The sequence below is a fragment of the Sturnira hondurensis genome, unplaced genomic scaffold (genome assembly GCF_014824575.4).
Source record: "Sturnira hondurensis isolate 20B ecotype Veracruz unplaced genomic scaffold, ASM1482457v3 Scaffold0013299, whole genome shotgun sequence".
NCBI classification, from domain to species: Eukaryota; Metazoa; Chordata; class Mammalia; order Chiroptera; family Phyllostomidae; genus Sturnira; species Sturnira hondurensis.
In genome coordinates this window covers 4,845,359-4,871,249 of record NW_028085930.1, presented here as the reverse complement: position 1 = coordinate 4,871,249, position 25,891 = coordinate 4,845,359, and the positions used below count along the sequence as shown (strand labels likewise).

General features: G+C 46.4%; 1 protein-coding gene across 1 annotated transcript in view; it reads left to right on the top strand.

Moving 5' to 3' along the window:
- The window catches only part of EPHB1 (EPH receptor B1), a 415,980-nt gene that overhangs the window by 254,219 nt on the left and 135,870 nt on the right, over positions 1–25,891 (top strand). Inside the window, exon 4 of the mRNA XM_037061235.1 lies at positions 22,995–23,150. Coding sequence (XP_036917130.1) covers positions 22,995–23,150 — 156 coding nt within the window. The remainder of the gene's footprint in view (positions 1–22,994; positions 23,151–25,891) is intronic.

Here is a 25,891-nt window from a genome sequence, read left to right as displayed (position 1 = left end):
GAGACCCCTTCAGAGCAACTCTGAGATCTCTTGGGGCTGTCCTCCTTCCCTTTCCCTTCAGCTTGATTGTTATTCCAAAGGCCTCATTATGGAACTTACAAAATAATGGTTCTGCAGTGTGTGCATGGGAGACTGTGTGTACGCTAATTACAGGTCCCTGGGTCCCCATGTATCCTCTCTCAGAGGCAATGCAGTGGAATCCGAGATGTGGCTCACTCTTCACTGCAGCTTTGCTTCCCTCTCCTCCCATCACCTCAGCATCTTCCTTCCTCAAAACGTGGGGATAAAATGGACCGAGTGAGTAGGAATAGTCTCCCCAAGCCCATCTACCTGTTTCCAGAGGGGCCCATGGCACAAAAAGAATTTAGCAGCATGCCCTGGCTGGAAGAGGGGGTATGGATCTATAATTTATGAAACGTGCAGTTTTGTAACAGAAATCCCATTTATTTGGAATGGCTTCAGGGGCTGTTGGGATGCATGAGGCACACTGCCTCTTCGTACTGTAAATGTAGTAATCCTGACTCCCTGGTTGGCACTGTCCTCCTGAGTTGGGGAGTTACTTGCAAGATTGGGAAAGGGAGGGATGGGGAGAAAAGAGGCTTGTGAAGTGTTACTGCAAATCCTGGTCCAGTTGTGATGCCCTGAGCAGGACAAAACCTTGGATACACAGAGAGACTTCATGGAGGATGTAGAGTGACCCTGAGCCAGATGTCAGAAGGGGAATCTGAGGCCCAGGATGAAAGCAGGGAGGCTGGGAGTTGAGGTCAGCAGAACCATCCCCCAAATCCTGTAACTAAGTGCAAGGTCAATCAGATTCTTTCTAAAGGGAATTGTTCTGGGGAAGCTAAATTTTCTTTGCAGGGAGGGGTAAATTGCTTTAATCAAATTACTCATGGAGGTACTTGGGGCAGACCAAAAGCAGAACCTTCAGAAGTCCATGTTTGGACAGTGCGAGGAGTATGGTTTTGGGGGAGTGGAAAGGGGACAGGGGTGAAAAGGACTCAGGGAGGTGGGTGCTCGCAGGGGGGTTACTTGGCATCTCTTAGATTTGCGTGCCAATGAAACCGGCTGTAGGTCATGGTCTGAAGCTTCAAACCTCACCTTCATCAAACTTTGATCAGGCTCAGGAGTAACACAGACCTGGGCTGAATTTTGATTGTTTCCCTAATACCCGTAGGGCCTGGGATGAACTACTCAACTTCTCTGTATCTTGGATCCCCATCAACAAAAGGTGTAAACCCAGCACCTGTTGGTGGAAGAATTGAACATGACAATATAGCTAAGCCCTTAACAGAGTACTCACCCACAGTGAGTCCTTCAGAGTGAGACCTGATGGCCATTTGCTGTTATTATTGTGCATATTACTGTGTTGTTTTGAGAATTAAGTGTTATAATCATATAATTTCTGTTCAGCATCTAGCACAGTGCCAGGCATGTAACCACTGTGTTTTTTAGTGTCAGTTGTTGCTTTTAATCTAACATCTTCCACTTCAGACAGGCATCTTCTATTCCAAATCCTCATCCCATCTCTGTCTAGAGAAGAGAGGAGAAGAATCAGGTGGAGGAGGGAAGGGAGAGAGGGCAGGGAGGAGGGGTGACTAGGGTTCCACCTTAGCCTCTGCTCTATCACCAGCAAAGCACATGAAGTCTTTAAGGAATTTAATATTCTTGGTACCTTTGAATATNCATCTAGCGCAGTGCCAGGCATGTAACCACTGTGTTTTTTAGTGTCAGTTGTTGCTTTTAATCTAACGTCTTCCACTTCAGACAGGCATCTTCTATTCCAAATCCTCATCCCATCTCTGTCTAGAGAAGAGAGGAGAAGAATCAGGTGGAGGAGGGAAGGGAGAGAGGGCAGGGAGGAGGGGTGACTAGGGTTCCACCTTAGCCTCTGCTCTATCACCAGCAAAGCACATGAAGTCTTTAAGGAATTTAATATTCTTGGTACCTTTGAATATGTTCCTCTCAAGTTCTTAGAATATGTGGAATAAAAGGAGATCTTTGGGAAAAATATTTTAACCTATTTTTTAAATGCTGTATGGGGCAGGAGGGAGTTGATATAGATATATCCTAGGTTATTTCAAGTGGAATCAGATTTGACATAGGAATTTAGATGCTTATAAAACTCTTGAAAGGGGTGGGGAGACAGGGGTCAGGGCCACCGATTACCAACTCAGGGAGTCAGTAGTCAGAAGACCCTGCTGACCATGGTCACAGCTGCTAATACAGAGACTTTAGCACAGAGACTAGTACATAGAAAACAGCTAGAAGTCACTGAAAACTTCACATCTGCCCAGTCTTCTGTGCTGCTCATGACCCCTGCCCAAGAGCCACATCAAAGCACCTGCCTGTTTTCTGCCTTCCATATCTGTGAGAAGGCCTGTCATTGGTGGGTTCTAATCCCTCCAGGCCAGCATTCTGGGAAATGTAGTTCCCATATTTCCAGCCCCTGTGAGCCTGAGGCTCCATTGAGGTAGGGATCTGATCCCTTGAAGATGGAAAAAACAACACTCATGAATGTAAAGGCAGGGCCAACATCCAGACGGCAAGAGGGCACAGAAGGCACCGCCCTCTTGCCGTGGCAGAGAAGCCAGAGCGGCACAGTTCCTGGGGAGGAATGGGTAGGAGAAGAGGAGGTCTGGGGGCTTCCATGTGAGTCAGATGGAATAGCGGCAGGAGTGGAGAGATCCAAGCAAAGGCCCAGGCTGGGAGGCATTAGATTCAGGCTCTCCCTGGCATGGGTGGTTGGCAGGGTAGGCAGGACTCAGAGTTGCAGGAAAACCTGTATTACCCAAAGGACCCTTAAAACTGGGTCAAGGCCTGAAGCAGAGCCCAAGGAAGTCACAAGGTCAGTGGGAGGATTGTGGGATCACCATGGATAGACATGAGAGCCAAAGAGCTGATGTGACTATAAGGACAGTCTTATCATGCATTCAATTCAACGAGAACCTGAAGCTGCCACCTGAGTTGGGCAGGACCTTGGGCACAGGAGTGTACTGAGATAACCTGGATACAACCTGTGTTTTTAGAAACAAATATTGAGAGAGACAAAATGATGACGATGATGATGAGCTAACTATTTTGATTTTAAATAAATTATACAAATCATTTATATAGATTATCATGTTTAATCTCCCTCAGTACAAGAAGGTACTATTATTACTATGCACTATCATTATGTGTTATTATTATTATGCACTATCATCATATGCTATTATTGTGTACTGTTATTATAACAGGTAGGAACTATTATTATTCCTAGTTTACAGTTGGGGAGCCTGAGGTTAGGGAGGTTAGGGACGGCAGGTAGAAGGTGGAGCCAAGACCTATCTTTGCACCGCCCCCCCCCTCCGTATCTCACACTGTAACATAAGACAGTGTTGGTGGTGACAGGATGCAAATGCATGGACAGCACTAAGGGGGCAGTCTGAGAAGAGACGTTTACACCACCTGGGAAATGAGGGGCACTGTCATGGATAAGGTGGAGTGTGAGCTAAGTGGGAGGCATGGGCACGTTTCATATTCAGAGATGGGTAAGAAGAGCACCCAGATGGTGGGGTGGTTCTGTGCTGCCACATTGTGAAAGGTCATAACAGTTACATAGTGGAGAAAAGTAAAAAAAAAAAGTCTGAGCTCTGAAAAGTTTGTCTTGCCTGGACCCACATTTTTGCTCATACAATGCAAGTATGTGAGCACTGTTTAGGTCCTGGCTGGCAGAGATATGCAGCGTACTGGGAGCAGCTTGGTGGGGGAGGCAGGCAGGTGAACAGCCAGCCATACCCAGTGTGGGAAGCTTGGTGTACAAGACACAAGAGTCTAGAACTGGTGCACAGGGCGCAGTGCTAGCAGGAGGAGGGCCCTGAGCAGTTCTGACACATACATGGACGCGGGCAAGGAGAGGCTTATGGAGAAGCTGGAAGGGTGATAGGGCCTTTGATTCCAAGGAGCTGTGGGAAAGCCAGGTCCAGGCATCAGGCTTCCTTGCTACGGCAGGGGAGCTCTTGGGAGGTTTTAGGCAGGAAAGTGGCACCGTCTGATTTGCATTATGGGAAGACCTCTCTGGCAGGTGTGCAGAGGACACAAGCGGAAGTCAGAGAAATCAGGGAGCTGGTGGTAAGACAAGGTGGAGACAGAAATCAGGAGATTGACAGTAGGTCAGAATGCAGAGAAAAGAGAATGTGGCGATGATTGGATGTGAAGGAGGAAAGGGAAGGGAGGGAGAGTTAGAGAAGCAACAGACTGTGGGCCATTTGCTTGTGGGCCACCCACAAAAGATAGCCTATAGACAGAGGTCAAAAATACAGGAGGGTGAAACCATGAGGTGAAGGCTCTGATTCTAACAGGAATGGCATGAAATGGGGCTGAGAGTGAGAGGGGTGGGGTGGAGTTGATTTCTCTTGCAAGGAAACCCTTTTTTCAAGTTTGGAGGAGGGAGGGTGGACAGGTGGGAGGTAGTGAAGCTCCCATCTGCTCTTCTCCTATTTCCCTAACCGGATCTTTTCATTGTTGTGTAGTAGGCAGGAGCTAGTGCCACGTGGGTCAAGTTAATTAAAGCCTACACATTAAAAATAACAATGAGAATAAAGGCCAAGAGTCCATTGCATGTCTGTCCCTCTTGCTCCGTCCCCTAGTTTCCCAGGAAGCCTGGCACAGTCCTTGAAGCCCTGTTGTGCATGGGTCTTCAGTCCCATCTGGGGCCCCATCGTGTCTCAGGAGCAGGTGATGATGGCAGCTGAATAAGCCCCCACATAGGGATGTGTTTATGGTGGCAGAACAGGCAGTGGGTAGAGTCTTTGCTGGATGTGGTCCTTTCTCTCCCTTTTCAGAAATAAATATCTATTTTTTTAGCTCAGAGATATGCCAGGAAAATAAAACAAAAGTAAAAGAGAGATGGGGCATGGGGGAGGAGAGAAGTATCTAGTTTGAATAGCTTTCTTCTGTGCGAAAAAGCAACAGTTTGTTGCAAAATATTTATCTTCATTATGGTTGCTATTATTATTGATGGAGAATCCCTGCAGACTAATGGGAAAATCTCTATAGGAAGCCTGAATCCAGATGAGCTGAATCTCCCACCTGGCCTTCCATATGCTGGGTGAGCTGGCCTTTATTTTCTGGGTGTCCAGGTGACTCATCGGTACAGCCCAGAAAAGACAGTGCCTGTGGTTGGCTTAGGCTCACGGAGCCGGGAGAGATCTTCCAGATCAGGGCATGAGCTCCCTGTGGCACAGATTGCTTCTTGCTTGCCTTTGTGTCTAACAGGGCCCTTGCTTAGTGAAGGTGTGTGCTGAGGGGCCAAATAGGGGATGAATGACCGTGAGAGTGAGCACACGTTAAAAGGATAGGCGGAGCCAGAATCCTGTTTAACCATTCCTTTCACCAAAGGGATCAGTGACATCTAGGGAGGGTGACTCACATCCGAAAGCCAGCCTGCAGTTCAGCCTCTTCCTTCCTAGGGGCCTCTCTTTCCCTGTTCCCTCTGCTGGGAGATGTTGTAAAACATAGATGAGATCGTGCTCTAGCAGTTATTTTTGTTACTCAGAATAGAATGAGTTTACCGAAATCAAAGTATTATTCATCATGATGGATGTAGGAGAGGCTCAGGTTAGCAGGCTTGGGAGCTATGATTCACTTCACATGGAGCCTCGTTTGGGTTCATCAATGAGGGGCACGGGTGAGAAGCTGTTCTTATCCCCATGTACCTATTTCACAGATGAGTCCACCGTGTCTCAGAGAGGCTACAGTGGAACTTACCCGTGACCTCACAGGTAGCAAGGGTTTAGGAACTGATTTTGGAACCCAGGTTTTGGAAGTCAACACTCAGGGTAAATTTTGCTGCCCCACTGCTGCCTCCTGTGGCATTCATACGCAGGCCGGTCCAGGGCTCACAGTGTTTTCTGGTGACCAAGTTAGCTGATTAACGCACGAAGTCCTGAGAACAGCCCTGACTTTGAGGAATTCCTCGAGGGGAGCTGAGTGTGTCTTCCCAAGCTCATTACCTGATCTCAGAACTTTATAACCACACCTCATAAATTGGTACAGTGTGACACTTGGCTGTTGGCTTGGCAGAGACGTCAGGAGTGATTTAGAGCTGCTGCGTGCCCGTTTCCTGTCTGCGTCAGGCATAGGAAGGTTGTGGAGGACGAAGGCCTCTGGGAGCTGTTTTCTTCCTTCACACTCAGCCACCTTTGGGTCCAGCTTTATTGCTCTGAGATCATAAAGATGCCAAAGAAGGGAGATGGGACTGGTTTTTCCTGTGCTTGCTTCAGACAGCATCTGCTTGTGTGGACAAAGATAGTATCATAAACGTCTGATGCAGGTGGCTCATCCTCTCCTAAGGGTTTCATCCATTGCTCACAGCACACATTCACCCCTCACAGCCGCAGTGGCGAGGAGGACCTTGCCCTCTCTGCCTCTGTCTCCCGCTGGTGACTGGTGTCCCCTGCCACACGTCCATCTCAGCATATTACCAACACCTCTTTCTGTCTTAAACTGCTTCCCTTCCCCCAGGGAGTGCTGTGAGTTTGAAATGATGGCCTTTAATCATTTCTTAAGTGACCAGCCCAGAAATCATTTCTTAGAGCCACACACACAAATTAAATCATAAATCCACACTGGGCCCTGCCTGGGAAGGCCTGAAGTACAGCCCTGATTCAGAGCAGAGAGGAGAACCCCCTTCCCCCAACAATAAGAAGGGAGTCAGCATAAGGCCAGGGCTTTGGAGAGAAGGAAGACACACCCCTACTGTGTGAGCTCTGACTGTTACAACAAAATACTGTGGATTAAGCAGTTTAAACAACAGATATTTATTCCTCACATTCCTGGAGGCTGGAAAGTCCAAGATCAAGATGCCAGCAGATTCAGTGTCTGGTGAGGACCTGTGTTTTGGTTTGCAGGAAGACTTCTCATTATGTCCTCACATGCCCTTTCTGTGGTGCTTGCAAAGAAGCACGTGTAAGTGTGTGTGAGAGAGAGAGAGACAGCAGAGAGAGAGAAAGAATCACATGTCCTTTTTTCTTTCTATAAGGACATTAATGCCGTTATAGGGAACCTACTCTCATGACCTTGTCTAATCCTAATTACCTTCCAAGGTCACCACCTCCAAACACCATCACATTGGGGGCTGTGGTTTCAACATATGAATTGGGGTGGGACACACACATTCATTCCATTGCTTCTACTAACTCCCCTTCCTCAGAAAGGCCTCTTTGTGCTTCTGTTGTTCTGCTCTGGACAAAAGAAATCCTAGAAAATGCAGACAGGTGGATTTGAGGCATATGGAAGGTGCTATCTCAGGGTTAGGAAGTCTGGGCAGTCCCACGTAGGGCTGAACCACCCACACCCCACTGTCCAGAATCAGCTAGGCCCAAGAAGTTCTTTGATTACTTCTGAGAGGTCAGAAGGAGGAGGGCAGATGAGGTTCTTTGATTACCTGGGAGAATAAGGAAGTGGTAGCATTCATTAAGAGAGACTCAGTATTAATGGTTAGGGGTGATTATGAAAGATATCTATGATTCCTACTTATGTTAAGTCTCATTTTAACATTCTGCCCACTCCAAGATAAATTCCTACCTGTTTGGAACACTGATATCTGTCCTTATGAAGACAAAATTTTCTGCTTCATTAGTGATGGGCATTCAGCAAGGACACCAGCTAGATTCTAAGCATCCCTGCTCCTTTCCACCATCGAGCTTCTGCACATGACAGTTCCTTTGCCTGGAATGCCTTCCCTCATTTTATCTACTTAGTGAACTAGTATTCATGCTTCAAAACCCAGATGGGTTCTCATGTGCTCCAAGGGGCTTTCCCTCTCCTCCAACTCACATAAAGAGGAGGCTTCCTATTTTCTCCCCACTCCTATACATGCTGCTCTTTTTATACTAATTGTGCTATCTTATAATCATTGTTAGCATTTGGCCCTTCCATTAGGCCTGTGTTCCTTAAGAATGGGGACTCCAGCTCACTCTGCTCTGTATCTCCAGCAGCCAGGTCAGGCCCTGGACCCAAGGAGTGATGTTTCTGGAGTTTTCTGAAGCTCCAGTCAAGTGGCTGGAACCCCACAGTGAAAGAGCAGCTACATATCTTTGCCTCCAACATGCTTTGCTCATGTAAGTCACTCAGATTCTGAGTTGAGAATCTGATATCCTTCCTCTGCAAAATGGGGCAAATAAAACCAGCGCCGCCACTATTTCAGAATCCCACAAAGAAGATGAATCTGATAGTACGTTTATAGGGAAATGTGTTAAAACCCTGTACCTCAGGGTGGGGGGTCAAACTCATTTTCACTGGGGGCCACATCAGCCTCACAGTTGCCTTCAAAGGGCTGAGTGTGATTTTAGTACTGTGTAAATGTAACTACTCCTTAGCAGCTAAGCGAGAGCTTGGCACTACCAGCAGGTAGAAACAAGGTGCTGGGCAGGATAAAACAAGGTGGAAGCCCAGATTCAGCCCACGGGCCTTGTGTTTGCCACCTGTGCTGTAGCTCCTTGAAAAATTCCATTAGAAAGTCAAGTGTTGGCATTGCAATTATTATTTGATTCCCAAATGGTGAGGGCACTTCCAGGAATGTGCTTTGCTTGATGAGCCAATACATTTTCACTCCCCACTGATGAATTTGGGAATCGAATAGCTGTCATCTCAAAATAATTGACACATCCTGGTGAAGCACTTACATTCTTCTGATGAAATTCTGGATTCTTATTGAGAGCAAGGAGAGAGACGTGTTACAGGGGAGCAATATTATTTTATGGACCTTTATCTTGGTTATTAACAAATGAGCGTTACATGTAGAAATGGTAAAAGGGGAATTCAGTAATGAAGTTTCATAGGATTATAACAATTATTAGCCTGATGATGATGAAATCCAGATTGCAATGCTCACGATTTCCTTGGCATTCACTGTTCTGTGCTCACTAGTGCTGACGGAGAGCAGGCTGGCTATTTCTGTCCCTATACCCCATCCTGAAGTTATCTGGGAAGTGGGCATAAAGCCTTTAATATATTTGGCCTGGGGTGTGAGTAAACAATCATAATTATAGGTGCCCATATGCCATGTAAATAGCAACCCCCTCGGAACACATTCTAGGAAGATAGCACCCACTAGAGGTAGGAACAGTTAGTGCCAGTGAACTCTCACCCCCACCCCCTGCTGCTGAGCTGCCCAGGTGCCCTCTGGTCCTCTGGAAAATGTAACCAGTCCCACTATTTACATTCTCTTTATTTCCCTCTGCCCACTAGAAGCCACTGGGAAGATGAATTTGCCTTTCAAAGAAGGCCTCTGCAGAGTACCTAGCAACCACATCCATACATCACCTTTTTACATCCCGTCAGGAGTTGAGGCAGGCAGGGACTCAGGGGGCTCAGGGCTAGCCTATGACATAGACCATAGTTGTTGGTCCCCCTAACCCCCACCCCTTGGAGGCAGGGAAAGTAGGGCAAGATGTCTTCAGTGACCAGAAAAGAAACACATCCTGCCCCTTTCCCAAGCCTCTCATCTGACCTCATGTGTGCTTGAACATGTGCATTCTTGAGCTTCAGTGCACATACCCATAGATACAGAATGCCCTGACTGCCCCCCGCCATGGGTAATTTATCTTAGAAAATAACTGGAAATAACTTAGCAAATAACTTTGAAGTCAGGCCAAGCTGGGTCTGAATTCTGCTTCTGCCACAGACTAGATGAGAAATATTGTTTTCTGAGCCTCAATGTCATTACCAGAGAAATGGGAATGATACTATATTCCTTACATAGTTTCATTGAAAAAGAAATGAAAATGTTAGATTACATTTGTCTATGAGAAATAGAAAAATGTTAAGATAATTTAGTTTTAAAAATATAGAGATTTAAAAAAATATCGTGTAAAATAAATCCAGGCTGGTAGGATACTCCTTGGTATGGTGCCAGAGTCTGAGGTATATCATAACTTGTTTCTCTGACATCCTTAGCACATAATCTCTACCTTATAGGCCAAGATGGCTGCGTGAGTTCCAGCCATCATGTCTACTTTCCAGCAAGAATGAAGAAAGGGGGTAAAAGCACTGGCTTTCTCTCTGGATGGTCACTGCCCAGGAGTCACATATACTCTTGTTTATATCCCTAGACCCTAGCAAGTCAAGCCAAAGCTCCTGCGTTATTGAACACTAAGGGAATGTCCCATGTGGTGGGACAAATGTTGACTTTTAAAAATGTAATACAATAGCAAGGTGATGACACATTACGTATGGGGAACACATTATAATTTTATAGTACAATAATTATAGAGCAGTTTTTACATGCTAGGCAGTACACTGAACATTGTATATTCATTATCTAATTTAAGCACCAAAGCGACTCTCTGAAATGGGGACTATTGTAATTTCATTTTTACAGATGAGAAAACTGAGTCTCAAAAATATTATAGAACTCACTTTCTATGGCTATAAGTAGTGGAGATTAAAGCTCAGAAATAGATACTCTTTTTCCCCAAGAAGTTATATTGGCATAGTTTAAATTTAACATGATATGCACACGTTTTTGTTGGTTCCAAGGAAATTAACTTGATTTTAAAACACCCCAACCAGTGAGTCTCAGGATTCAGGCAGCCCATGTTCAATTCCCAGCTCCACCACTGGCTTTAGGACCTCAGACAAGCAGCTGGCATTATCTGAGCCTCAGTTTCCCAATGTGCAAAATGGGAATAATTGTAGTACATGTCTCTTAGGGGTTTTATGAGGATGAAATGAGATTATGCTGAGTCCCCAAGTACCTGGCTCATGATAATACTTACTTAAATACTAGTCATTGTTATAATTAATATCTTATTAATATGGGCACAACTTTATAACCAATTCTATCAGCTGGTGGTCAGCTTGGCAACCCCCAGACCCTGCCTTAAAGGGGTGCTGAGGGTGAGGGGGGCTTGCTCAACACCCCACCGCATCCTGTGCTTTATAGTATATGCCAGTCTCTCATTTAATGAGAGCCCTTTACTGGCCTCACCCAGAGGCCTGGAGGGAGAGGGTGGGTCAGAAGGAGCTGGCCCCTTCCATGCAGCAGAGGGACCAAGCACATTGGCCTACTGTCCTAGATTCCTGTCACCCCTTCAGCCCTGGACTTGTTTCCTTTGGGGAAGTCCTTGCCAAGCTACTCAGCAGGGCCTGGTTCACTCCCCCCGATCCTCCTCCTGCCCCCCACTTGGGTCTGCATTCTCTGCTCATTCCCTAGGCACTTATTGGTGGTGCCTTCAGTTGAATGGCTTCCTCTAAGTGCACTTTGAGATCTAAGTGCTAAGCACACCCTTAACACCTCTGATCTTTTCTTCAAGCTTCTCCCTTAATCATGTTTAACTGACAAACCTGAAGGCAGTTGGGGATGCTAATATTTATCCAGGAACTGAAGATAGGGAGGACACGGAGCACTCTGGAAATTAACTCTGGGCACTGTGGAATACATGATCCCTGGAGAGAACATGATTCATCCCTTTTTTGTTCCCCACCTCCCCCGCCCCGAAGCGGAGCCCTCTTCCAGCTGCTCTGAGTTGCAACACCCACTGGTCCACACACACGACCACCAGGGGCTCAGTGTCTAGGGTTGGGCCTGCCCAACTGTTCGGAAGGAGGGCATCCCCCTATTCCAGAACCCATGAGCCCCATTTCTCTGTTCAGAGGCTCCTTCAGAGTTGGTGACTTCCTGAGCAAAAGTCATAGGTCAGACACAATGGATTCTGCCAACTTTGTCTGCCTTCAGCCTTTTGGATAAAGGTCATGCAAATGTTCACCCTTGCCATGTTCACTCCCGCTTGGAGAATTTGGGGGTTGAGTATAGCTTATTATTTCAATATCGATAATTGCATGTGGTTATTTCACTTTTTCAGAGTTGACTCTGAGACTTGCAAAGTGCTATATCCACTACCACTGCATTTCAGGAGCTGAGATGGGCCCAACAGACCCCCAGGCAAGGGTGTGGCAGAGCCAGTTGGAAATGACTTTGACTTCCATGTGACCTTGGCCAGGCCACTTTTCTCTGACATTTCTCGGTGGGGTGGGGCATGCTACACATTTTGGGCCCAAAGGCCAGGCCATCGCAGTACAGGGAAAGGCTTCCTGTCTCTCATCTGTCAAGACATCTCAGGTAATACAGCTTGGCAGTTTAAGCCTCAAAGCTTTTGCTCCATCATTACCAAAAAATAAAAATCATTTTTTTGCTCTCTTTTCCCACTTGAATGGTGTGTAATATCATTATAGATTTATATGTTTATGGCTTTGTGACCTGGGGAAAAGCTGGAAATTCCACTGTGCCCATTTCTACTCCTGGGTGTCTGGAAAGGTCACAGAAAAAGTATTTTATCAAGTACACCACCACAGAAGGGGAAAATCTTAATCTTTTATTATACATATGCAGCACTTGACCTTCTCTTGAGATGGGGCACCTCTTAGCCACACTTCCTTAAACATAATGCAGCTCTTTCCCGACTGCACACAGGGAGAATAATTAGGTGCCCTGGCCTCCCAGCTAGAGAGGAGGCTGTGCTGTGGGGATGACCTCAGAGATGAGAAGGAGAGAGAGTTGAGGCAGCTGGAGGCAGGGCAGGGGTGAGTCTGCATAGCTACAGCAGGCTCATCCTGACCATACGGGAAGGTGAAGCAGACATGGCCTGTTCTAGTTCCCCTGCTGACTGTGCACCTCGGCCAAGTTACCCATTGCCTTCTTTGGGTCTCAGTTTCCCCATCATAGGTCTGGGGTGTGCCACTTTGATCCATGGATAGCAGCTATCTGGGTCATTGAGTTAAAGATTCTGAGTTCTGGGCTGGCAATGGGTGCTGTGATGGATTAGTGATATCTGCTGTGGCTGGAATAGGGAAGTAGTAATACTAGATGTGCTAGGTACTTGCTAACATTGTTCTAGGGTACTTCTAAGGTCTTTTCCTGCCCTGGCTACTTATGATCTGTGGATTCACCAAAGCCCTGGGGTGAGGAAGTTTGGAAAGGGAGAAACAAATAACCTTTTCTAAGAGACAAGTACCATTTGCCTTGTCAGGTTTTGGAGGGGAACTGAGATTTGTGGTGTTTTGTTTCTGTTTCTTTTTTGTTTTTTGTTTGGTTTTCACATTGGGCCTGTGAAAAGCAGAGAAAGCAAGGGAAGTGCGGGTTCTGGATGTGATGACCCCATGATACCTGGCTGTCTGTGTGTGCAGGTAGCCAGCCCAGGCTCCTGGCCCATGGGGAAGAGCAGGAACCCTGGTGACTTCTCACCATCGTCCATTATGAGAAACACAGTGAGAAGTCACCTTCATTTATCTTAAGAACTTGCTTATAAATTATTTTTAAAGGGAATTCATAAAGGTCTGTGTCAGGGGAAAAACTTACAAATAAGATTTTTCTCAAAGGGTAAACACTTCAGTTTAAAAATATGGCAAGCAGCCTGACTGCCAACATATATCCCCTTCGCCCGCTGCCCAGAGCTACCAGATTGATGTTGTTTTTAGAACATAGGCAGCCAAGTTCTGACACATGTGGAGACGGGGCCCTGGGAGGAGACATCTGGGGATTCCCTACCCCTTCCGCACCCTGGCAGAGCAGTGGCAGGCTGGGCCTGGCAGCTAGTGGCCCAATGGGTCCAGTCAGGGTAGAAGACCTTGGGGTCCCTAGGAGTGGTCAAAGTGATCTGGCCCTTACCTTCCTTCCTCTGCCCCAAGAAGCATCTCCTTGGTGGCAGATGGAAATGGGAAGAGCTCCTTTAAAAGATCCTGCCCTGGCTGCTGGCAAGCTGCTTTTGCCCTCTTCTAAAAGACAGGCCCTCTGCCCTTGCACCCAGGACAGGCTCACCCACCTTCTTCACCACATGACTGCAACTCTCAGCTCTTCTCCAGGAGGCCCTGCCCTGTTCCAGAAGCCCAACACGTTGAAAATTTCACCCCCTTCTGGCCATTTGCTGCCTCTGGATTGGAGGCTCTGCCCCTTGGCCCCCTTTTATTTCTGATTCCCCGTCCATCTACCTTCACTCCTCAATAATAGCCCTCTTTCCAATGGTAAGAAAATTACTCTCATACCTAATGCAGAGCCCTTAGAAGTGACCCCCAAATGCATGATGAATGAAGAAGATATGCATGTCAAAGGGAATGGTCCTGTTGAGCTAAAGCATTGGAAGTTGCTCTGTGAGGCTCTCAGCAGCTACTGGCTAGCCAGTTGGGCTTTGGGAGGGGCTCAGATAATGCCACACCTTCCGAGACCAGTAAATCAAAGTAGACGTCGTGGCTGGGTCTCTAGCTAAAGGACCCCTCCTGGGGGTCCCATTCCAAAGTTCTGAGGGCTTTGGCTGCTCTGAGGATTCCTGAATCTAAAAACGGTACACCCCTCCTTGGTTCAGGGGTTCCTGTAACTCTTTATGCAGGTTGGTTGGTAGGGGACAGTCGTGGGGAGCAGGCATAGCCAGAGGAGCCAGACTAGTTCTGTTTTCTTAGTGAGCCCCACCCCACCTTCCCCACTCTGGGCCCTTTCCTACTGTCATTTCCCAAACCCTCAAAGTCATAGGGACAGTGATCCCACTGCCAGGGTGCTGGGTTTTTTAAAGAGAACTCCAGGAAGAGGAAAATGCCTTACCTAAGTGGATCAAACATGGAGGATGAGCAGGGACATGACCAGACAGTGGGTCCTCCTCTTTGACTCCCAGCTCCCAGTTGAGTGCTCGGCACTGGTTGAGACTGGTTGAGACTCAGTGCGTACCTGTTCAATGGCAGTGACCCCTGATCACCCACTAGGCGCTCCTCTTCTAAATGATTCTTGAGTCCATTTCTGTTCCCATTCCCACTACCCTAGTACATTACTGCTCTTTTGGGGCTACAGGTCTCCCCCAATTGTCTTTACTCCTTCAATGCATTCTCTCCCAGAAGCCAGTGTGATCTTTTAGAAACAAAAATTCAGTCATGTTTCTTTCCAACTTTAATCCCATTAGTGACTTCCACGGTCCTCAGAGCAAAGTCTAATACTTTGCGTAAGGTCACGTAACCAGTAAGTGGCAGTTTTCTCAGACTGCAGGGCTGTGATGTTTCCACTCTCCCAGGTGGTCTGAGGCAGTGGCTTTCAGTCGGAAGCTGCATCAGGATCTCCTGGAGGGCTTGCTAACCCTGACTGCTGGCCCCACCCAGGGTTTCTGGTTCAGTAGGTTTCTAGGGGGACCCGAGATTCTACATTTCTCCTAGTTCTACAGTCATGCTGCTGCTGGTCTGGAGACCACAGTTTGAAAATCACTGGCCTGTGTCATTAGAGAACACCTGAGCTTGCTTTATAGCTACCCCATTCTCCAAGCACACTGGGCTCCAGCCAGGAGGGCAGGATGCAGCCCTCAACTGCCTTCCTTGAGGTTCTGCCACCCAGCCCAGTCATGCCTCCCATGCCTGGATATGGCCTTGGCTGTGCTGTGCCTGGCTGCTCTCTGAGGACAGGGAGCCATTGGTGACAAGAACCTAAGTGTCTGGCCTTCCCCCTTGGCACATTGTTCTTCTGTTTGTCCCCCTTCAGTTATGGCCAGTGATCTTCCCATCCCACCGGGGCGAAGTGCCCCTATCCTGACCCTACCTCTTTAACAATGTCTTTGCTGATTGATGCATTCTAGGCTCGCTGTAGCTCCTGCTATCTGAGCAGCCTAATAGAACTGGACATTACAGTCCCATCTGTGTCATGGTGCTGGCAGCATTCATCAGTCAGCAAATGTCACCAAGAGTGATACAGATGTATGACACAGCTAAGTATCCCCTCTGCACAGCCATTACAGCTGGCACCAGGCCAGGGAGTCAGAAACTGGAGATCCATTTGGCTTCACGTGCACAGGTCCACATAGAAGTGACAGTGCCACAGCCTACCTCGTGCCATGTCCCTCATAAATGCGTTGTGTTCCTGGTAACTTCTGCAACTGCCCAAAGGTTCCCCAGGCCAGCCAGGGGCCTGCTTTCTCTGAGATATGGGCACTCTTTTCCCATTGTCCCACCCTCTCATTTCTTTGTCAATTTTTACCCACTCTTCAAGGCTTGTGCATGTGCCACCTTCTCCAGGAAGCCTTCCCAGTTGTCTTTTACTCTCCCCTTCCTCCAAAGACCTTTGGCACAGGCATTTCCACCTCTGGGGTAAAGCTGTTCTTGGAAAACAGCCAGTCTGACCTGTCTTGCTCAGCTCATTTTAGCTGCTTGTAATTGGAGAATGCCAACCACACTTTTCTGTCCTCCAAACTTAAAAATGTAGCGATTGAGATTTTCTTTGATTACTCAAGTCTTATATATAGAATGTGAAACATGGGGAAATTATAGAAGAACACAAAATAATCAGCATCAGTAGTGCTGCCCCGCCCACCTTTCATTGTAGTGAGTATGGTTTATATATATACATGCATGTAGATGTGTGTGTGTGTATGTGCATATGTACATGTGTATAATGAAGTTTATACTCTATATAGTTTTAAACCAACTTTTAAAATATTTTTCCATGTCATACTTTTAATGACTGTGTAGTATTCCATTATATGGGTGCTCCATGATTCATCTAGTCATACTTGATTATTTGACTTTTTAGTTTTCTTTCTTTTCCTCCTTCCTTTCTATTTCCATCATTCCTCTCTTCCTTCCATATTTTAAAAAATGCTGAGATAAACATCCATTAACATAAATCTTTTTCCACATCTGCTTGCTTTTTTCTTCAGAATGAGTCTTTAGAAGTAGAACTATTGCTCAAAGCTCTGAATATTTTAAAGGTCTTAATACAGAAAAGCTTTATGAATCCACTTTTTGCATAGGAGTGTCCATCATCTCATACCCCCTAATATGAAGATCATTTCATTGTTTTGTTATTATTTTTATCATAGCTTTTATCTTTGGGTCTTATCATAAGGAGCTTCCAGTGAGCATTCAGTTCAACCAGTGTGTGCTTGTGCTCAGCTCTGGGGAGAGGGGAATGCAGAGATGACAAGACCTAGCGTCAGCCTTCAGACAACTTTCAGACTAGTACGCGAGTTGAGTGAGTGGGTGCATGCATGCTGGGGAACCACTTCTCTGCTATTGGCTTTTTCAACACGTTGCTATGAACAAAAAGGGAAGCTGCAGTATCACAAGGACAGAGGTTCCTGGGATTGTGCAAGGGAATCCATTTGTTGGAAGAGCAAAAACTGCTAGTAAGAATAGACAAGAGAATTCCAGCATAGGTGCCCCAGTGCCACCTCCTTCCAGGGAGCCTGGAATTCCAGAGTCAAGTACTCATAGTATCAGCCATCTATGATGTGAAGGTAATGGAGACATTGGGCCATGGGAGAGAGTCTAAATATTGGGCCCAACACAAGGCCACAAGACCTAAGGGAAGAGCTGTGCAGAGCTGTGTGCATGCATTGCAGGAACCTCTTGCCTTCCCAGTCAGCCGCCACCACACATCCCGGCTGAGCTGCCCAAGCTGTTCTGCCTTTTACAGAGATGGAGCAATTTATGGAGAGAAAGGGGAGGTTCTAGGAGGAAGGGGCTCGGGGCTGGGAACCTCTTTCTTCCTGGCTAAGAGCAGGTGCCTTGCCCCTCTCACTCTCACTGGGGTGGGCAGGCAGACCTCTGAGCCAGCTGCTGAGCTGCACCTGCCTTGAGAAAAAAGGCTACCAGTTCTTAAGCAGGGGATGAATATTCATTGGCATGAACCTTTGCAAACTCTTTTGGGGGAGAAAAATTAGAGCGGGAGAAGTAATCACATTATTAAAAACAAAGATCGAGAACAGAAGGTGGCAGTGGAGGGAAGAATCACATTTAAAATGCAAGGAGAGATTTCCTTTCTGCAGAGTAGCTGTGACCCCCCTGAACCATGTGCTGTGAATAGTTAAGGTCTCCTACATTTCTGCTGCATAAAAATGTTTGTTTCTGAAGCCTCAGTTGAGGGGGGAGGGTAAGAAGCATTGTGCACCCTCCACCTATAAAAATTCTACAATAATGTTTTGAGGTTTTCATTTTATCTTCCTTCAACATCAAGAAAAATTGCGAGAGCTAAAGAGGCTCTGGTGAGTGCTGAGTGACAGGTTAAAGGGCTCCAATATAGATTAGATGGTCCACTATCTCCTGAGGAAATTGCATAAAAGTGGTTATTCCCTCTCACTTCTATTAATTTCCTCTTCCTGGCTGGTTGGAAATGCTTCATAACCTGATGCTGCAGATGGGGACGAGAGACGCTTTCCATTATCTCAATCACTGCACTGTTTATGAGACACTTAATCTGTTTCTTTATAAAGGAATAGTGCTATAGTTGATGGATTTAGTGTCACTAGAAGTTTGTGTGCAGGGATGGGAGCAGGGGCAGTTCTCGAGAGCATTATAAGCACCAAGTAATTTGTTACCTCATTGAGGCTCTAAGAAGTTGGGTGGGCGTTCTGAGGCAACCTTCTGGATATCAGCTAGAGGTCACACATACAGCCCCTGGTCACTTAAAGCAGGAGGGAAATGCTGTGTGTTTTGCCCGGGGAGCAGAAAATGCACACATGCTTAGGAATGGGAAACTCAGGTCTTTTTCTCCTGGTCAAAGTCAGGGGCAGGGGAAGTTTTATGTGTAGAAGGTGTGCCACCTCAAAGCTCCATTTATCACCTGTCTGAACTGTGATCATTCGCGATGAAGGAAAGTGGACCCCCTTTTCTTAAGGAAACAAGATATCATGGGCTGCACTGATGTCAGAAACATACAGCCTTTCAAGGTACAGATGTCCCGCTGACAGGTCTTCTGCGAATATGCAGCGAGGTGCGGGAGTCTCTTCTCTGTTCACCCACCTGCTTGAATAATAATGAGACCCTTGCTGCTGAGATCCTGGGCTGGGCACCCTCTGACCCAATTTCCCTTCCTGCCTCCCCTATTCTTCCACCTCTTCCCTCTTGCTTTGTCTCTGCCTCTCCTTCTGAGTCTCAACTCCTAGTCACTACAGGAAAATGTTTCCTAGGGTCTTTGTCTCGTAACAACGTATCCCCAAAATGACACACGTCTTACCTGACCAGTCTCCCCTTACACACACGTGCACAGCACAGATCACACTATACAGGAATCAGCCTTCCGTTATTCGCCTCTTTCACCAGAAAGGGCACTTCCTAAAGTCTGCCCCCTACCTGCACTCTGGTCTATTTTTCTAGCATGATGCCTGGCTCATGGTAGATCAATGAACATTTGGTGAATGAGGGGCTTGTAACTGTACTGATGGTGCTGACCATAATCCTATATCAAGAGAAGGGCAACTCGTGAGTTTAAAAGTGATATTAAAGCAAAGAATTGTGTTATTAAAATGCTTTGGAGTATGCATATATGTTTAGTTAGGCCATGACAGTTTATAATAGTAAGTGTCTGAAACTGTAGACCTGTTAATCAGGTGTGTGGGCTCCAGGCTGTGAGAGTCTCCACCAAGCCCTACTGTGTTGCTCCCAGCTGCTTACATGTTCAAGTGACTTACCTGGGACATTTGCTTTTCTTTTCATGGACTAAATATTTTTGTCAGAATCTACCCAGAAGCTCCATGTGTGACCCAGTTGCTTTTTTTCTCCAGGGGCAGCACCATTTTCTTACTTATTTTTCTGTGTTACATTTCTAGTTAGATGACCATATAGTTAACTTCCACTTCTTATTTGGGGTGTCTGATACAAAATTAGTTTAAAAGGCTTTGTGGGCTAGCCTGGCACTTTAACCATTACTGAAGGCATTAATTCTATGAGAAAAATGTAGCACAAGTGTGTTTATAAGTTACAGTCTAAAAGTTTAAGAAATGAACCCAAGAATGCTACTTATTTATAGTTTGGAAATGTTTAGACACAGACTTTATTAAAATATTAATTTATGAAATCTGAATATTAAGGAGACTATCCATTGTGTAATCATAGGTAAAATATATTTTATAGGTATGATGAGTTTCCTATTATACAAGACAAATAATCTGTGAAGAAACACATTCTTCTATTTGATACCCAGACTTGTTTCAGGACTCAGAACCTATATTCTGACCCTGAACTCTAGATGTTCTTGCAAAGAAAACTTGTTTTTCAAAAGGGAATGGGTAAGTTGGGGCAGAGGGGGATTAGCATTGTTTAGCACTTTTTAATGGGAGCACATTTTCATATTTGAGTTTACTAAATTCTAATGATCTGTGGGAGTTGCTGTAAGAAGTGAATTATTTTCGATCAGTCCTCTATGCCGATGAACAAGCTGAGCTGCTAAGGATCACGTAACGGGCGAGGGATCACCCACCTGGGAGCCAGCAGAGCCAGAAATCAGACCCAGGGCTGCCTGGGCACTGCCTGGTGCTCCCTGCCCCAAGGAGGATGGAGTCACACCCCTCCTCGGGACCTCTCTCCCCTACCTTTCTTGCAGCTTCTTTCTTTCCAGCCTGGACCCGCTCTCCTCCATTACTTTCTGTTGTGGCCACCTTAGCATCCAGAGACTTTGGGCTACCCCGTTCTGCTTTTCTTCATGAGAAATCTCGGGAAGGCACTTTCCAAATCCCTTCACCATTTGTAGATATTGAGATGATTGTTGACACTGTTAACTTATTAAATGTTAATCAAAGAGGGTTTTAAGTGCTGGAAAGAAAGTGAAAACACCTTGTTCCTCTTGGACTGATACATTTAGAAAATTAGTGTGGACAGGACCAGACGAATGCATGAGATGCACCCCTTTCCCCTCCTCTCCTTTCCAGGGAAGGAGCTTCTGCTCTGTTTGGGCAGCACAGGCCTGGTTTCTCTGTGTTCTTCAGCTCCAAAACTGAAGGGGGGGCGGCAATGCTGGGTGATTTACAGAGGAGAGGACCAAGTGCTTCTCACAGGAGCCACAGAAAATGCCTGGAAGGAAGACAGAGAAAGAAGAGAGGGAGGAGGAGACAGAGGAAGAGACTCTCCTGCATGGGCTTGAACAGATAAATCAATAATTCAGATTCTAAGATTCTTGGTATGTCATTCAGGGTGTTCCCTTTAGTATTTTATTTGTTTGGTCTTCAGTAAAGCTTAAATTTCTTTTTCCTCCTAAGAAAACAGCAGTTTCTTTTGAGTGTGGTGAGATGGGTCAGCCAGTGGCCCATTTTTACGTGGGTCACAACAGAGACCTTCTTGGATCATCTGGACGCCGTTTACCCCAGTGTGTCCCCTGGGACTGGAATCCCAGGGGATGCTCTGCAAAATAGGGCTTCTTGGTGAGAAAACATAACCCACTTTTGGAATTTCTGAGACATTCTGTAATAAAAAAATGAGATTAACTTTCTGAATCCACATGTTCAAAATATCAGGCCCCAGAACCCTTTTGTGAGTAACAGGCGCTAACATCCCAAAGAAGGTTGCCTCCGTAGAACATTCTTGGGTTATGCCATTCCAGAACATTCCAACTCAGAAATTGCCTCCCATCCAAGATGAGATCCTACCCCAGGGTAACTGAAACACTACACTTCACTTCGAGTAAGCAAAGGAGTGAGAGAGCTTTTCCAACATACAGGAAGCAGTCCTTCCTTCTTATCTTAGTAGAAAAGCTGTGCATATTTTCCAAATAGTTTATGTGTATATTACCACTATCATATTCCCCACAGTGTGATCCTGAGCAACTTTTTGAACTGCTTTATGTCACCATTTCCTCATTAACAAGATGAAGATAATAATGGCTTCCCCATAGAGTAATGCATGTAAAGCACTTAGCAAGGATGTTAACAGATGGGGGCTACTACTGTTATTGAAGAATACTCTGCACTTGCCAGGAGGGACCCATGTATTTGGGAAGATGAGCCTTGTATCAGGAGAAGCCATTATAATGGTACTTCTGTTCCAATGAAGGTCACATCATATTATAATTGTATGAGGACACTGGATCAGGAGCTCCTTGAAGGCAGGCTACGTTTTCTAAATTCCCTGGATCAGGTCTTCAGAAGAATTACAGTAAATATTTTTGGAATGAGTTAGTGAGGTACGTAAGAAAGCCAAGTGAGTTGACCACGCAGTAAGTTTCACCTGGTCCCAAAGGAGGATGAGCCAGAGGACATTTCCTGAGGATAGGAAGAGTCAGGAGCTGAGATAGTGAGAAAGGGACTCAGAGAAGTTAAGCGGTCAGGAGGAATATTCTGAGGAGTCAGCAAGGAGGAGACCAGACGTCTGGAGTGGAGGGTCTCCACAGGTGAGGCATGGTGAAAGCCCAAGGGAAGGGCTGGATGGAATCAAACTTTTGGGGGCTTGTCTCTTCAAAGGTGGTCACAAAGGGAATTAAGAGGAAGTGCCTCACACCTGAGGGACCCTCTAGTGGGCATCAGGCTGTGCCAGCCTTTCTCAATGTTCCGTACACCCATGTTCATGATAGATGACACCCAGTGCATGACACATTCCCTGGTTCACTGCCTGCAAAGCCATCCTTTCCTTGCCTCACTCTGCAAAGCATTTTAAAATGCAATTAAGGGGAAATGATGTTGTTAAGCCAGTGACCTTGAAATCACTTTAATTTCTTCGTAAAGAATCACTCATCAAGTCTGGTCCTTTACTGTCATTCATAACACGTGCTTATTAACAAGCACACAGTGTCCCTCATGTGTGTTGCAACATGGCATTTAAGAACCGTGGGTCTGGCTCACTGGCTGACCTGGACCCCTCTCCATCCAAGGACATCAGGCAAGATTCCTTCAGTGAGTGGCTCAGCCTAAGGCCCTGGCTGTTAACCAGGTAGAACAAGGAGGTGATAACCATTTATAGAGCATGTAGATCCCAGACACTGAGCTGCACATTAGATTCATTTTCTCAATTAAATGAATTGACACATGTGAAAGGGAAGGATCATTATTCAGATTGTTCAGGTAAGAGAGGTTGTTGGTACCAGGAAGGCACTTTTAACTAGAGATGTTTAAAAATTGTGTGTTAAATAGGGGTTTTCTGAATCTGAAATGCTCATTTTGTGCAGAGGGTATCTCCATGTCCTTTTTAAGGAAGGGGGTAGAAGCTTTCATTTCTCAGCTCCAGGGAAAGGCGCCCCACTGCCATTCCTCCATTAATTCTCAGATGGTCTCTTTGTGTTCCAGCCTGCCCTGCAGGGATGTTCAAGGCCAGCCAGGAAGCTGAGGGCTGCTCACACTGCCCCTCCAACAGCAGATCCCCTTCAGAGGCATCTCCCATCTGCACCTGCCGGACTGGCTATTACCGAGCGGATTTTGACCCCCCGGAAGTGGCATGCACTAGTAAGTGTCTAGGGCTCTGGGCTGGGGAGTTTGTTTCCCTGACAGTCAGTGCACATGGTGGGCCTGGGGTAGGGGAGACTGAGACAACATTCTCCAAGGGCAGCACTGGCTGCTGCGCTGAAATGCAGGCTGTGGTGCTGAAACGGACAGCTCCTGTGTTGGGTGTGCAGGGCCCCTCTGCTTAGTAGTGCAGGGTCAGGATTATGTTTTGTTTTTTTTTTTTACCTCCTTCTCCCCTGTGAGTCTTCCATCAACTTCCTCTCACCAGATCTTAAAAAGGACAACCTGGAGAGTTCTTTGAGTGCAAAATCAAGATTCTCTGGGAGACCGTAACAATTCCTAGTAACTCCTCCAATCACCTCCTCCAAGAAGCCCCCTTAGTCCTGATAGCTGAGACTATCCTCTGTCTTCATGGGCCCCCTATATTTCTGTGACCAGTTCTCAGAATCTCATAATTTAATTGGCTGCCTAATTATTCTGTACTTACCTTCTCAGTTATCAAGTGAAGGTCCTTGTGTGCCAGGACCACATATTCATCTTCCTGCATCCCTTGCAGAGCCTAGTATGGTGCAGAATCTGCACCCTCACCCAATGACAAGACAGAGACCTGGCCACAGTAGCTATCTATGTGACAGATATTCTAGGGGGTAGGGCTAATGCGTCAGCTCCACCACTCCCCCATTCTTTGCTCTAGAGAGGAGGACAGCCATCCTGACAAAAGTGTGTGTGTATGTTGGGGGTGACCTCATTCCTGGGTAAAGATGGGGAAGGGGAGCATTTCCTTATAATATTGTCCCCCATAATTGTGGGGAGACTGGAAGCACTACTCTCCCTGCACAGCACTTCAGAGAACATGCTCCCACTTCCTTAAGTGTTGCAGCTCCAAAACACAGATAATTTTTTCAGTATTCCATTGCATGCAGAAGTCAGCGCTCCAGCTTAGCCTCTAATGATGCTAGAGCTTTCTTCTGCATTGGATGCTGCTGCCTGGTTCCCTGTGAGCAGAGACTTTCTCTTCCCCTCCTTGGACAAAACCCCTTCCACCCACACCCAGCGTAGAAGGGCACAGAGGGAATGTTTCACACATACTTGCAGTTTGATGGGTCAAAAAATGACTGAGCTCCTAGTAGAAGAATTTCCTAATCTGGCTTTGCAAATTATAGGTAACCTTTGCTGTGTGCAGAAGGGGGATGAAAATGTCTTCTAGATCAAGGTCCTGGGGTTGATCAATATTTATATATTTGAACTGAAAAAAAAAAGCGAGAAATGCTCATCCTCTTGTAAACTGGTTTTTCCCAGCCCCTCCTCTCTGGGGGGGGGGGTGATATGAACAGAAATAGTTCCATTACTGCTGCCTAGAGTCCCTGTCTTTCTTTTGCAGTATCTTCTCTACTGACTTCTGAGGTTCCCCTGTGGGTCTCTGTGGCCCTGGCACCCATTGCTTAATGTACTTTTTTAGAAGCCACTTAAGGATGCTGCATCACCGTTGCCTGGATTTCCAGACTAAGGACCAGTTTCCATGATTGCCAAAGCACGTGCCCAGGGTCTCACAGATTTCCTTCTGAAAACATTCCCTTCCATTTCTACCTGTGAGCCCTCTCTCACTGGTTAGGCTCCCTCTGCAGATTAACTCATACATGTAGGAAACTGGGCCTCCCAGCTTCCTACTTCAGGACACACACCCTGTGAATCTGTCATCCCTTGGATTCATCACGCAGAGAGAAGGTAGGCCAACAACCAAATGCTCAGGATACTTGATGTGGAGCTGTCCTCCTCGCCATATAGCACTCCTCCTGTCTACTTTTCTAGGCTTATCCTTCAACCATCTAACCTGATGCACCTGGGATAAATAGGAAGGCCCTATAGCCTCTAGTATGCACATTTAGACTCTTTCTTTTTTTTTTTTTTGACTCTCATTCTACTTTGTCTACCTGTATCTTGAGTCTACCTCATCAAAATCAGACCTCATTGCCTTTTCTCTCCTGTCTCTGGCCCAGCTATCTCTGGTCCAGCTGTCTCTGGGGTTAGACACAGTTTTCTCAACCCTGTGGTCCCCCCCCAATCTCTGTGCCTTGCCTAGAGGAGGGGTGAGTTCTAGACTTCCCTGTGTATGTCACTACACCCTTTCTATAGACCAGTGCTCTTGTGCCCCCACATATCCAGTGCAAAGATCAGACTAGAAGTCACCCAATCAAAGCCACACTTGTCTCTGGTGGTCAGGGCTGAGAGCAGCTCAGTGATGCATTTGTCCAGCCCTGGCCTGCAGGGGCGGGCACTTGTGGGTTCTGGGCTGCTGCACAATGCTAGGCAAAAGAAGTGTAAATAAATATTATTTTATTGAGCCTCATTGTATATTTGATTTATTGTGTGCCAGTTAAGTACTGTATGAAAAAGTCAATTTGTTAGCTTTTATATCTCATCAGGGTTTCCTTTCAAAGCGTTCTAATTGGAGGTACCATCTGTTCTCTTAAAGACACATCACACATCACCACAGTAAATAATTTCTAAGATACCAGGAGCATATCTGGAGCTGTTGAGGCCAGGCAGAGGCCTGCACCATGGCCTCAGAGGGGTTGGCTGATTATGCAGGTAGAACAAGACAGCCGGACACAAGCCCAGCCCAGCCCAAAAGAGGCTAGTTGGGCAGGGAGGGGACAAGTGCTTGTTCACTTTGCAGGTGCCATCCTTCATGCATCCAACCAGGGAACAACTATGGCCCAAGGCAGTGGGAGGACCCAGAT